The 15,964-nt window shown below is 37.9% G+C and overlaps 1 protein-coding gene across 1 annotated transcript; it reads right to left on the reverse strand.

The window, feature by feature from the left end:
- Positions 1–11,526: 11,526 nt before the first annotated feature.
- Positions 11,527–15,303, reverse strand: LOC118484078. The gene is made up of 5 exons (XM_035979970.1): positions 14,190–15,303; positions 13,876–13,988; positions 13,291–13,779; positions 12,541–13,068; positions 11,527–11,934 (listed from the first exon to the last, which is right to left on the reverse strand). Exons 1-5 carry the CDS (start codon positions 15,301–15,303, stop codon positions 11,527–11,529), a joined length of 2,652 nt encoding a protein of 883 aa, XP_035835863.1.
- Positions 15,304–15,964: the final 661 nt, after the last annotated feature.

Consider the following 15,964-nt stretch of genomic DNA (forward strand, 5'->3'; position numbering starts at 1 on the left):
CGTACTTTGCTTTCCACATCCATTTCTCCGATTCCAAATACTTATGCCAAGGCCTTTGCCGACCCTCATTGGTTACATGCTATGCAGGCTGAGTTTAGTGCTTTACAGGAAAATGATACATGGGAGTTGGTTCCTAGACCATCTGATCGCCCGATAACTGTTTGTATGTGGATTTTTCGCCATAAATTTAAATCTGATGGGTCACTTGAACGGTATAAAGCACGTTTGGTGGTTAATGGGAACTCTCAAACAGTGGGCATTGATTGTGAGGATACTTTTAGTCCGGTTGTGAAACCGGCTACTATACGCACCGTCTTATCAGTTGCTGTTTGTCGTTCTTGGCCTATCCATCAACTGGACGTCAAGAACGCCTTTTTGCATGGGGATTTGAAAGAAACTGTATTTATGCATCAACCACCAGGATTTGTTGACAGGCGTTTTCCTAATTTTGTGTGTCGATTGAAGAAATCCCTTTATGGTCTTAAGCAGGCCCCGAGGGCATGGTACACCAGGTTCGCTACTCATATTTTATCACAGGGATTTCGTAGCAGTGTGTGTGACAACTCGTTGTTTGTCTACTATCGGGGCTCCCAGACGGCTTATTTACTTCTCTATGTTGATGATATTGTTCTCACTGCGTCCTCGGATGAGTTATTACAGGATATTATTCGCATGCTTTCTCGAGAGTTTGCCATGACCGATTTAGGCCCACTGCATCATTTTTTGGGGGTCAAGGTTACACGGACATCTGGTGGTCTTTTCTTAGACCAGGCACAGTATACTAAGGACATTATTTCACGTGCTTCTATGTCCTCTTGTAAGCCATGCACGACACCTGTTGACTTATCAACCAAACTTAGTGCCTCTGATGGTTCTCTTTTTCATGATCCTACCTTATATCGCAGTCTGGCTGGTGCCTTGCAGTACCTCACTTTTACGCGCCCGGATATTTCATATGCTATACAACAGGTTTGCCTCTTCATGCATGCCCCACAGGATCCTCATTTTGCATTTTTGAAGCGTATTTTAAGATATTTACAAGGCACGGTTGATTATGGTATTCGTATTGGTAAGTCCAATACGCACTCTTTGGTTGCATATTCTGACGCTGATTGGGGTGGGTGTCCCGATTCTCGCCGTTCTACTAGCGGTTATTGTGTTTTTCTCGGTGATAATTTAATTTCATGGTCCTCCAAGCGGCAGCCGACGATCTCTCGCTCCAGTGCTGAAGCCGAATATCGGGGCGTGGCTAATGTTGTTGCTGAAGCAACTTGGCTTCGCAACTTACTCCTTGAACTGCATCTTCCGCTTCGGAAGGCTTCTGTTATTTATTGTGATAATGTCTCTGCCGTTTATATGTCAGACAATCCTGTCCAGCATCAGCAGACCAAGCACATCGAGATAGATATTCATTTTGTTCGTGAAAAGGTCCGTGTCAGACATATACGCGTGTTACATGTGCCCTCAGCCTTACAGTTTGCAGACATCTTTACCAAGGGACTTGCTCGTCAGTTATTTCAGTCTTTTCGATCCAGCTTGAGCGTCTGTCCACCGCCCGCTCAAACTGCGGGGGAGTCTTAGCCAATATATATTATATATATTTAAATTATTTAGAGATAAATATTGTTTAGATAAGAAGATCAATTGTAATTGTATTGTGATTGTATTTCCTAAATTAGAGATAGGCAGATTCTGTATTTCTCCCTATTTAAAAGGTTTTGATTCATGAATAACATCATCGAACATTTACAGCCATAAACCCTTTTAGTAGTATCATCTGAAACACCCTGCCAGCTACTGTAATAAAAGGAGCAAGCCTACCAACCTCACTCCATATCATCCATATAATATCCAAGGAATTAACTCTAAAAAATTTATACTGGTTCCCCCTTACTTGAATCATGTTGGCTAATTCTTGTTTTTAAATTTAACATATAGTTTTTTGTTGTTCGCCTTTCCACGAGTTTTCTTAGATTGTGCTACTTTGACAAATGAAACTAAAAAATTAGCAAATTGAATATATATTCAACTTGAAGAAGCGGAACAAGTAACTTACAAGACTCGCAACCCGTCTGGATCATTTTTGAATTCCGATAAGGAGGGTCATTGCCACTGTGTGATGGAGCAACATCAGCCATTCCTTCAAAAAAAATAAATAAATAAATAAATAAATAATGCGTAGTAAAGAAACAATTAACATAAATGATAAATTTTAACCATTTTAACAAAAAATAAATAATAAAGATACATTCGGACGGTTATTCAAAAGGGTATATTACAATCTATAGTATCATTGATTCATTTAACCCATTTGTTTTTTATTTTTTTTAAATATCTTTAATAATACATAAAATTGTTTATCTATATTATGCTTAAATAAAATAATAATTTGTGAAAGGAATAAAAAAATTGGGTCAAGCGAGTCGTGGTAAAGAAACAATAAACATAGTTGATAAATCAAACAATTTTAACAAAAAAAAAATAAATAATAAACATATATACATTCAATCAGAATCATCACTATTATAAAGTGTATTTAGACGATAATCGCCGTAATCGTTCTTAACGTCATTCATTTCATCTTCCTCGTCTGAAGTAAGTCACCTTCTTCATCATCATCAACAACCATTTCATTGTCTACAATCGAGGCAATAGGACTTGGGCAACCACCTTTAACTAAAGGCGTCCTCATGGGCAAGAAGCCTAAGTCGACAACCAAGTTACATTAGATTTACTAAGTGTCCTGTAAGTCATCTGTCTCATCATCAATGAGTCATGCACTTGGTTCACCAACTTCATAGCCCCAGTCAAAAACCAAGTTATAATCAAATGATTGAGTGTCTTGTAATATATCTATCTCATTAACAACCCTCATACTTGGATGATCCCAAATTTTTTGATTGTGAACGTCTTCCACAACCCTCCAATTGTAGGTGGTTCGCGAAGAAGGATCTTGGAGTTAGAATACTTGTTTAGCTTATGTGGCTAGGATATATTGTTGATCATCATACCATGCATTACCAAGCAACTATTCACGCCTAATGTCGATAGCAGTGATTTTAATCTAGGACCTGGCGTGTCAAACTATTTACAACAAAATAGTACAACCAAGTAACCATCTATACAAATCAACTTTATGATATCCTCCAGCTGGCCATACCATATTCTCCTATTGAAACAACACCAATGTTCTGAGTAGCCTTTCGGACATCACGACCGTGTACCAAAAATCTAAAACCATTAATTATGCAAGCAGTGTAAGAATATGCGTTCAACGGGCCATTCGCCAATGTCCTTAATTTCATTGCAATTGTTCAGTACAAAAACCATTCTAATAAATTTTTGGCCTCTGGAAAAAGTAGTCTAACTTCCTTCTTTGAAATTGGTCGACCTGTGATGAAAACACAAGCAACTGCATCCTTGGAAAGCCATCATCTTTATTTCTACCAGGAGGTTGAATTTGGTTTGCATACCTCAAGACGTTGAGCAGAATGTCAATGCTTCATCTGCAACATAACTCTCTGCTATTGAGTCTTCATGTTTTGCTTTGTTTTCAATATAGCCCTTTAGCTTTTTCATGCATCTTTGAAAAGGATACATTCATCTCCTAAACACAAGCCCACCATGAATAGCTTCTTCAAGGAAGTAAATGAAGAACTAGATGAGCCATTATGTCAACCAATGCAAGAGGACAATGCAAGAGGATATAACAATTCCAAACTGCATAATATATTTACCACTTCCTTTTGTGCTTTTCGCATGTCCTCCACAGGTCTTGCACATATTTTTTAAAGAGGGTGGGTTACTGATTGTTGTTGAAACGTCCAAAGGTAGACCTGCTCAGACCCCTATTCGTATCAATAATTGCAAGAAGATGTGATATTCATGAGACTTTAACTCGGTTATATTTGAATTACTAGAATGCACCTTATTTTTAGAGTTTGATCTGTAACCATCCGGTAGTCTCACTCCTCTAATAACTGACAAGAACATTCTTGGTCACCGGGTTTGAAAGAGTAAGGAGCATGTGGTTGGTAGAACTTGATGTTTTTCTTTGTTAGCCATAGATGTGGTCGAATATCCAGATTTTGCAAGTATTGTCTTGCTTTGTAATTGTCTTTTGATTTTTCATTCATCAACGAAGTAGCCAACAAGCTTTCACATACATATTTCTCCACGTGCATAATATCAAGATTGTGTTCGAGGGAAGACCAATAATCCAGCTCGCAAAAGATACTTTGTTTGGTCCAATTTGTCTTTGGCGCATCATGCTTTCTTTTCCTACTTTCATTACTTGGATGTTTCACCGGAACACGATGGAAGAGACCTTTTTCTTGTTCATTATTTAGTCGTCTCAGAGGACCTCTTGTTTCTTTTTTGCCATTAAGTAACATATTTTCCCTCAATTTATACTTGGTAGGCAAGAATTGTATGTGGCCAACATAAGTTGTCTTACCAATAACCCGACATGAGGATGTGTTTATGATACAAGTAGGGCATGCATTATAGCCTTGACCATTCCAACCAGACAAGCTGCTACGAGCAGGAAAATCGTATATAGTCCATAATAGCGCTACATGCATCTTGAATACACTATTAGTTGATGCATCTCTTGTTTTGATTCCTTCAGCCCAAAGGCCTTCGGAATACATCAATATCCTTTCTAGGTGATTTTGGATTAGGAATAAGCAAAGTTAACATAAAATGCTAAAGTCAGGTTACATATTAACATATACGAACATTAACACTAACGCATACACATACACATGCGTAAATACATAGACATATAAATATACATAGATATACAAACGCATACATACGTACACACACATGACATATATACAAAAACACATAGGTATACACAAATACTAATATTGTACGTACATACGTACATAACACACACATAAGCAACACGCACATAAGCACACATACATAATCAGTTACATATATATACACACACATAAACACACACACACACATGCACACTAACACACACACACACACACATATATATACAAATGAAAGCATATTTTCTATTTTTTCTTATTTGTAAAAAAAATAAAAAAATAATGTTTATTATATGACATAAGTTTATAATAATGATAATCATAATTAGGGGGTAGGGGTGGTCTGCACTCATCACTTACTCACAACTTCCAATCAAGTTCCGTCATGTCATCAACCATTATTCCATCACTAGTGATTGATTTTAGTGGAAATGGTCATCACTTGTGATGGAATTCCATCACTCACAACTTTTTTTGTTTTTTATTTTTAAATAATAAATTAGTAATAAAACACCAAAATTATAAATTATAAATTTCATTTAATAAAACCTAAATTACATACAAAAATTAAAAAAAAAACTAAACATTGCAAATAAAAAAAACTTAAAAAATCTAAGGCATCTCCCACCCCCACTTTTCACATATCTCGTGTTTTTGTTGAATTATGATCGACTTAAACGGGTTCGTCGAGATTGGTTTGCGGCTCTGACAAGATTTTTAAATCACTATGTTTTTCTTTTGCGTTCAAGTGTCGAATATACGCCTCCTCGCGTTGAAGTTTTGACGTCACAAGTTTTTCCCTTCTATCGGTGGCTTTGGTTATTTCCACCAATTTAGCCTCTTTGATTTCGGAGATCGACTCCGCCACCGATTCCTTTCCTTTACTTGACGAATCACCACTTTTCTTGCGGCGCGGCATTGTAGGTGTATCTTCTTGAATGGGTTCATCAACGGGTTGATTAGGTCCGTCAACGGGTCGTCGTTCAAATTCATTTGGGGCAAGTTATCGGACGCGAAATTCGTGTAGTTCCCCGAGTTGGAGGTCTTTGATCTTTTGGGACCTCCTCTTTTTTGGAGCCGTCGGCCCACCCATGTCGACCAAATCAACCGGTACCCACTTCGGGTGATGTCTCCCAACCTCTCATGCCGCCACGTGTGGAAAACTCCGCTTTTTGTGTACTCGGCGATACTTGTCGGTGGCGGATTGCATGATAGTCGCCTCGCTCGCTCCACTTTGTGGATTTCGGTTTTACAAAAAATAAAAAAAAATTATTTAAAACTGTTTTCTGTTTTTTTTAACATTTTTCTGTTTTTTTTGTTTTGAAAAAAAACTGTTTTTCTAGTTTAAAAAAAACTGTAAACCCTTTTTTTTTAAATTGTAAACTGTTTTTCTGTTTTTTTTTATAAAAACTGTTTTCTGTTTTTTATAAAAAGTGTTTTCCTGTTTAAAAAAAACAAACAGTTTTCTGTTTTTAAAATTAAAAAAAACAGTTTTATGTTATAAAAATTAAAAAATAGTTTCAAATTTATAAAAAAACGTATCACTTGAATGAAACAACCATTGAATTTGCTAATTTTCCGGTTCAAATTGCCCCACTTCGACGTCATTTGATCCATATTTCGATCGGTTGAACCGGGAAGTTGGCTAAAAGGAGCCATGACTCGTCTCCAAAACATGTATTTTCTTTGCTCGTTGGAATATTTCTTGTTTTCGGGGGTGTGCAAGTACGCCTTGACCAAGGCAACCTCCTCCTCACTCCTCCATGGTTTTCGAACGGATGTCGGGACCACTTCTTGAACGTCGTCTTCTTCAACTACTACTTCTTGAACTTCATCCTCATCTTAATTGTCATCGAGATTTTGTTGTGGTTCGCAGTATGCACGTGATGGATGAGGGTGTCATCTTCTAGTGGGTCGACATGATGGGATTGGGTTTGAAAGTGTGGAAACGGTTGGGGTTGACAATGGTGAGGTTGAAATGGTGGAACGAACGGTTGGTTTTGATACGGTTGTGATTGAAAAGGTGGAAATTGTCGGGTTTGAAAGGATGGAAATTGTTGGGTTTGAAAGTGTGGGATTTGGTCGGGTTCGTCTTGCAACCTAAAGCGCGTCGGCTCGCCAAGATTCACTCGAACCTTGGGTCGTACGATGTTTTTCTTCGAACCCGAACCTCTTTTGCTCGAACCCGAACCTCTCTTGCTTGAACCTTCCATCTTTGTATTGAATTTTTTTGAATTTGGAAGAATGTTTGGATTTGAAGGAAGAATGTTTGGATTGAGTTGAAGAATTATTTGGATTTTAAAATATTGTTTGTATATATAAAAACCTTTCAAACGGTCAAATGATCACAACGGACTCAAGCCCAACGGTCTTTTTTTCGAATGTTCACGCGTGACAAATATCACGCGTTTTAAGATTGATGCGTGAAAGATGTTGGTGGCGGCGGTGTTATGTTAAACATCACACGTTATATATTTCCATCACGGGGTAAAACTCTTCCACCCCGGGTCCCTTTATAATTATAAAATGATTATGATTATTTTATTATTATTCTTAACTAATAATCTAATTATACATCAAATATATATATATATATATATATATATATATATAAAATTATACCTATTAATAAACCCAAAAAATATTTCTTACCCTATAGGAGTTCCTTTTAAAAAAATAAACTAATCGTCTTTATAGGTAGGGGTGTTCAAAACCGGATATCCGAAAATTCGGATATCCGAAATTTTCGGATACCAGATTTCACTATCGGAATCCGTATCCGAAATTTCGGATATCCGGAATTCGGATATCCGAAATTTCGGATACGGATTCGGATAGTGAATCGGATATCCGAAAATCCAACTTTTTATTTAATTTCTATTTTTTTATTATTTTTTTCATATTCGGAAACGGATATTTTGGATAGTTTCGGATATCCGAATATAAGTTTTCGGATATTTTCGGATATTTTTGGGATACTTTTCGGATATTTCGGATATTTTCGGATATTTTTCGGATACTTCGGATATTTTCGGATACTTCGGATATTTTTGGATATTCGGATATCCGAAAAAAAATGAAAAATAAATTTTCGGATATTTTGGATATCCGAAATATCCGAAAATTTTGAAAATCACTATCTGAATCCGAATCCGAATCCGAATCCGAAAAATTCGGATATCGGATATTTCGGATCGGATTTTCGGATACGAATAGTTTTGAACACCCTTATTTATAGGATGATGGAGTGGGGGAGAAGTTTTCTGACAGATGGGAGAAAAACTATGAGGCCTTAATGAAATTTTATTTTGACTAGTCATACTTATTTTTTTATTTTTTTTTGAATGGTAATTTTTGGATCATTAACTGTCACACCCCGCCGAAGGCGGAAACGCAAGGTGCGACCATGAAAGGATTTCAAGCATACGATAAGCAAATAACTAATATGATTAAGCATCAACGATACCGAAGTTTAAAGTTTACAAACCATAACAATATATTTAGTTTACACAACTTCCAGTCTCAAAAACACATACGACCAAAAGTTATATTGTTTATAAAGTTCCTAGGATTTGTCAAGTATATTTCCGATACGATGAAATATACAAGGCAAAACCCCCAAAAGGTATCGTCCATGATGCATGCAACTTCTTAAAGCCACGAACCAAATTTCACTTACCTGAAAATCATGCTTAAAAATGTCAACATAATGTTGGTGAGTTCACAGGTTTAAATGACACAAATGAAACTTAGACTCATTTGATAAAAAAATTAGTATGCGTAGTTAATGAAATCACGAAAGTCAAATCATGGTCTTGCAAAAACCGTGATACATGTGCCGACATAAGCCCGTAACCAAACCATAACGATGATGCCTCGCCACATCGTGCACCATGACGATGTCTAAGAATATTTGGACACAATTGCACTCCCACAGGGTTACGACCGACCAGGAGCGGGGCTCGTTAAACCCAATAGATCTATTCGACTGTTCCGCGGTCATTACCACGACTAATGGTTACTAAAGAAACAATAACACGAGGACTTCCGAGCTCTAAAACCAACCAACTTATGTGCACAAAATAGACAAAAATGGATTTCATTCCCACTACCATACCCCGTAACCAAGCATGATTTTCCTCCGATTTAAATAAACATTTAAATAAGTAAAAGGGGCCGTGAAGACTCACAAACTGCGTTCCGTGCGTATGCTAGCAAAACCAAATGTCCAAAATAATTCCCGACCTACACGTGTCCTAATTCAATAAGACACTAGGTCTAAATATATGTCTACTCGACAAGTCGTTCACCAAACTTGTTTAGACAAAGTGAGATGTTAACCTTTTTAAATAAAATTGTTTAATTCTTACGACGCGTTGGTGGTGGTTATCCGAGAATTCCCAAGTATTTATATATAATACAACAAATATATATATTTCACACATTGTCACACAATGTCATGTCGAGACCTAGTACCGAACTATAAATTCAAACCCGTAAATATATATTTAACAACTAAATATCATATTTATTCTCGTGGGTTGACGACCACAAAATCCGTAAGTCGAACTCAACAAAAATGTGTATATATATTTATTATTAAAATAAATATACGCTCCGATTACCATAAATTGTCAGAAAATAATATCTTAAATATTATTTATGTATTTATTGAAACCCCTTTGTTGACATGAATATTTAGCCCACGCATAGTATTCATTTCTACACTTAAACATGTAGGGTCGTATGCTACGAGCATTTAGCCACCTAAACACGTTTCAACATAAACATGGAGTCACATAACCATCAAATAAACCGTTGATCGCTAAGTACTCTACTAATACCACTTATCGACCATTTCCGGAAAATATATTCCCCACATTTTTAAGGATCCGAAAATATATATTTTGTATTTTAAAATACTTGTATGTAAAAATATATTTAGTTTTCATAACGACGTCAAGACTTGGTCGTTTATACTTTCAAACTCGATTTTTGTAGGAATGATATACTTTGTACTAAAATACTTGTACATTTTGAAAAGGCCAAATTAATATAAAGCGACAATTTTTACTAAAAATCTCCAAAGTCTCGATTTTAAATATCATAAGACCCTTGACATACCGAATCATTATTTTACATATAACAATCCATATGATATTAAATATGTAACATCAACTGTTAACATATACTTTGCCCTTTCTAAACCATATTATGTCAAATTCTACCATTAACATAATATACACTTTAATAAACCAAATTCACCACTTTCCTCTTATTAAGTTATTTTTAACTCCTAAAAGAATACTTAATCAGGTTATATCATACAATAACTCATTTTTAATATCCACCAAATCTTAACATATGAGATTCACCGTTAAATATGTTAAACTATATTTTAACTCACTAAGATTGATTTTAACACTTATATATACAAGTACCACTTTTAAGATCATCATACATCCCACAAACTCTCTACATATATTTTACTTACATTTTAGACATAATCTCATATAACAACATCTTACACACCCATGACTTATAACTAACATCATGTTACATGCAAATATCCAAAAATCATTTTTTTATAACTAGTAAGAACATAAACACAAACACCATATATTTATACACTTGGAAACCCTTCATTTCTTTTATCATCAACTTTACTTGTTTAACAAAATACTTTTTAACATCTCATTCGGTGACAACTTGCACAAATAGATATTAAATGGGTATATAAACAAGGTATAAATAAGATCCTTACCACTAGTCTAAAACTAGGAAAGATTACTTCTTGAAAGTAAATGTAGAAGCTTAGGTGTTGACAATAAACTCCAAGGTATTGCTCCAATCTTCCCAATCTCAACAGTTGGTAGAATTCTAGTGTAGTTATGTGTGTAGTGGTAGTTTAAAAAAAAAAAATTGAGAGGAATGTGGGTGTCCAGCCGAAAGTTTAAGGGTGAAAATGAGTGAGCTTATTTTCTTAGTTTGAGTGTTATGAAGAGTTATACCTAACACATGTTACACCATACTTCTTTTGACAAAAAATTTACTAACATCAAATCATTAGGTAATAGGGAAATGGGGGAGATGGGTTGGACGTATGGCATGTGGGTGTAATTTGATTTGTTTTTTTTTTTTTTTTTTTACTTGGTTGTACACTTGCAAGAATGGCATTTCTAGATATTTAGGTGCTTAGTCTAATTAGAATGTTTAGAATTAGTTAAAACTCTAATCTAGTTTAATTATCATTAGACAATAATGATTAAACAATAGATTTTTTTTGTTTGGTGGAATGTATAGATGTTAGAACACGATTAAAATAACATTGACGCGATACATCAAATAACTATTCTATGATACTTTCTTATCCGAAACAAGTTTTATATATTACTTGTGCCAAACACATAATAATGCCATAATTTTACAGTTCTAGGCATATTGGAACCGTGTCAGCATCTTTTATAATGTACCGGATAATCCACCAACGCTCGTTCTATTTTTTTTTATTTACATACTCTTATCGCTACACGAAGCGATAAGATGATACCAAACGACATCAAATGCAAACCCATGCATTTACCCGGACATTGCTAGACTTTATGGACTCAATTAATAATATAATTAAGTCTAAATGCACAAAATTTAATTAATAAATAGTGATTAGATCGTACGGATTAACCTGAAATTTTGTCGGTTGTCACATTCTCCCCCCGTTAAAAGAATTTCGTCCCGAAATTCAAGCCGAGTCATCCTGAACAGGAGTCTTCTCAAATAGGTGGGGATACTTCGTCTTCATTTGATCCTCGCGTTCCCATGTAAACTCAGGTCCGCGCTTGGAGTTCCAACGAACTTTAACCAATTTAATACGACTCCTCCTCAACTTTTGGACTTTCCAGTCCGTAACCTCGACCGGTTCTTCAATAAAGTGGAGTTTGTCATCGATACAGATTTCATCTGTAGGAATGATAAGCGTCTCGTCGGCTAGACACTTCTTCAAGTTCGACACATGGAATGTGTTATGAACGCTACTAAGCTCATCGGGCAACTTTAGTTTGTACGCGACGGTACCAACCTTGCCTAAAACCTCGAACGGCCCAATATACCTCGGATTAAGCTTACCACGCTTACCGAACCTTGCAACACCCTTCCAAGGTGAGACTTTTAGCAAAACTTTGTCTCCGACCTCGAAGGTTAAGGGTTTACGCCCAACGTCCGCGTAACTTTTCTGACGATCACGAGCCGCCTTGATACGGTCTCTGATCTGAAAAATCTTGTCCGTGGTTTCTTGAACCAATTCTGGACCAATCAACTGTTTCTCACCGACCTCCGCCCAACATAACGGGGACCGACACTTCCTTCCATACAAAGCCTCAAATGGAGCAGCTTTGATGCTCGTGTGATAACTATTATTATACGAGAACTCTACTAATGGTAAATGAGTATCCCAATTTCCACCGAAATCCATCACACATGCACGGAGCATGTCCTCCAGTGTTTGAATGGTCCTTTCACTTTGGCCATCCGTTTGAGGATGATAGGCCGTACTTAGATCTACGCGAGATCCGAATGCCTTTTGGAAGGAACGCCAAAACCTTGAAATAAAACGGCCATCTCTGTCAGAGATTATAGAAACAGGCACCCCATGACGTGCCACTACTTCCTTGATATACAATTCCGCTAACGTTTTCATACTGTCCTTCTCGCGGATAGGTAGAAAGTGTGCGGACTTTGTCAAACGATCCACGATTACCCAAATCATGTCATTACCCTTAGATGTTCTAGGTAACTTTGAAATGAAATCCATAGAAATTTGTTCCCATTTCCATATCGGGATTTCAGGTTGTTGTAACAAGCCAGATGGCTTCTGATATTCGGCCTTAACCTTAGAACAAGTCAAACACTTTCCCACGTAGGTCGCAATATCGCCTTTAAGATTGGGCCACCAATAAAATTCCTTCAAATCATGATACATCTTATCAGCACCTGGATGAATCGAATACTTCGACTTATGAGCTTCATCTAAAACTAGATTACGTAACCCGCCAAACAATGGAACCCAAACACGACCCATGAAGTACAACGTTTCATCTTCCTTAGGTTCCAATTGTTGTTCCATGCCGCGCAAAGATTCTTCCTTAATAAACTCCGGTTTAAGAGCTTCACGTTGTGCGTCACGAATTTGAGTGGTGAGGCTCGTTTGGATTGTTAATCCTAACGCACGAACACGTAAAGTCTTAACCCTTTCTTTCCGACTCAAGGCGTCCGCAACAACGTTGGCCTTGCCCGGGTGATACTTTATCTCACAATCATAGTCGTTCAACAACTCCACCCAGCGACGTTGGCGCATATTTAATTCTTTTTGATCAAATATATGTTGAAGACTTTTATGATCCGTGAAAATGGTACACCGTGTACCGTAGAGATAATGTCGCCAAATCTTCAAAGCGAACACCACCGCACCCAATTCCAAATCATGGGTGGTGTAGTTCTTCTCATGGACCTTTAACTGACGCGATGCATAAGCGATGACTTTGTCTCGTTGCATCAACACACAACCTAGGCCTTGATGCGAGGCATCACAATAAACCACAAAATCATCCGTACCATCGGGTAGAGACAAAATTGGAGCACCGCAAAGTTTCTCTTTAAGTAACTGGAACGCTGATTCTTGTTTATCTCCCCAGTCAAACTTTTTATCCTTTTGGGTCAAGGCGGTTAAAGGCTGTGCTATCTTTGAAAAATTCTCAATGAATCGTCGATAGTACCCCGCCAATCCTAGAAACTGGCGTATTTCAGTTGGAGACTTTGGTGCTTCCCAGTTCTTTATAGCCTCTATCTTGGACGGATCGACATGAATCCCTTTCTCGTTTACTACATGACCGAGAAACTGTACCTCGCGAATCCAAAATTCGCATTTCGAAAACTTTGCGTATAGTTTCTCGTTCTTCAGCAATTCGAGAATAAGCCTTAAATGTTGCTCATGCTCTTCCTTTGACCGCGAATATATTAATATATCATCAATAAAAACAATCACAAATTTGTCCAAGTAAGGTTTGCACACGCGATTCATTAAATCCATAAATACGGCCGGTGCGTTAGTCAAGCCGAAAGGCATGACAAGAAACTCATAATGACCGTAACGGGTTCTAAACGCCATCTTGGGAATACTCTCCTCTTGAACTCGCAACTGATGATAGCCTGAACGCAAATCAATCTTCGAATAGAAACTAGAACCTTGAAGTTGATCAAACAAGTCATCGATTCTTGGTAAAGGGTACCTATTCTTGATAGTGAGCTTGTTCAACTCCCGGTAATCTATACACATACGGAAGGTTCCATCTTTCTTTTTCACGAACAAGACCGGAGCTCCCCAAGGCGAGAAACTCGGTCGGATGAAACCCTTGTCTAGCAATTCTTGAAGTTGGTTAGATAATTCCTGCAACTCTGACGGAGCTAAACGGTAAGGCGATTTAGCTACAGGGGCAGCTCCTGGGACCAAGTCGATGCGAAACTCGACTTGCCTTTGTGGGGGCAATCCTGGCAAGTCTTCAGGAAAGACTTCAGGGAATTCCCTCACAACAGGAATATCCTCAAGTTTAGGCTCCTCTGTCTTCTTATCAACTACGTGCGCCAAGAATGCGAAGCAACCCTTCCGTAGACATTTTTGGGCCTTCATGCAAGTAATAATTCGCAATGGGGTTCCACGTCTTTCTCCATGGACAGAAAGCGTCTCACCATCGGATAGAGGAATACGAATTATCTTTTCATGACAAATCACTTCGGCATGGTTTTTCGACAACCAATCCATGCCGACTACGACATCGAAGCTACCCAGTTGGACCGGTAGAAGATCTATACTAAATTCTTGATTGCACAAGACCAACGTGCAACCCTTAACAACCTCACATGACTTAACCAACTTTCCATTGGCCAATTCAATAGAGTAGGGTATATCTAGCTTGCTTGACTCTAAATTCAACATACGTTTAAAGTCGGTAGATACGAAGCTAAGGTCGGCACCAGTATCAAAAAGAATTGAAGCATAATGATTATTGAGAAGAAACGTACCCGTAACTACATTCGGGTCCTGACGAGCATCCTTAGCTCCAATCACGAAGGCTCGACCCTTAGCTGGGTTCAACTTAGGACATTGCCGCTTGAAATGATCCTCGGCACCGCACTCGTAGCATCCTTTGTCCTTCTTTGGTAACACCACCCTACAAGTTTCCATTTTGTGTCCCACCTTTCCACACCTTTTACACTTGGCACTTTCACAAGTGCCCACATGATGGTAGTTACATTTGTTGCACTTGGGTAGAGGACCCGTATACTTTCTTGGACCAGAGCTTGTTGCGTTCATAGTAGCAGAGAAAGCTTTCACATCTTGAGTTGTTGCAGTTTGGTTTGTAGCGTTGTTACCCTTCTTGAAGTTAGACCATTTCCGTTTACCCAAACTCTTTGATTTATCGACTGAATCCTTCTTGTCACTTCCCTTCCTAGTTAGGGTCTCCATGCGCACCGCATCTTCAGTTAAACTAACAGCTAGGCTCACTGCACTTCGAATTGTAGCAGGGTGAGACGAGGTAACCATGCTACGGATTTCAGGTGCCAAACCCCATATATATATCGTTCGATTCTCTTGAACTCCGGTGTCACAAGGTAGGGAACTACCCTGGACAAATCATGGAACCGTTGCGTATACCCCGCAACATCAGCGCCGATCATAGTTAGATTCCAAAATTCTGTCTCTAGTCTTTGGATTTCAGCTCTCGAGCAGTACTCTTCTCGCATCAATTCCCGAAGTCCTTCCCATGTCATCCCATAAGCGGCCTCATCACCTAATGTTTGAACCTGAAGGTTCCACCAAGTCAACGCCTCATCCAGAAAGAGGCAAGTAACATACATCACCGTTTGTTCCGGGGTACATTTGCTGATACGGATCACCGATTCCGTCTTCTCCACCCAACGTACAAACCCAACGGCTCCCTCGGTACCATTGAAGTTTAGAGGCTTGCAGTCGAGGAATGCCTTATAAGTGCACCCTGGAATGATAGTACCTCCTGAATTATCAAGATATAATTATTATAAGAATAACATAATCAAGAAAATCCATAGTTGCCATGCAAAACCAACTATTACCAATCACAATGTTCCCACCCGTTCCTGATCCTCCA

The sequence above is a fragment of the Helianthus annuus genome, chromosome 11, assembly GCF_002127325.2.
Source record: "Helianthus annuus cultivar XRQ/B chromosome 11, HanXRQr2.0-SUNRISE, whole genome shotgun sequence".
Classification (NCBI taxonomy): Eukaryota; Viridiplantae; Streptophyta; class Magnoliopsida; order Asterales; family Asteraceae; genus Helianthus; species Helianthus annuus.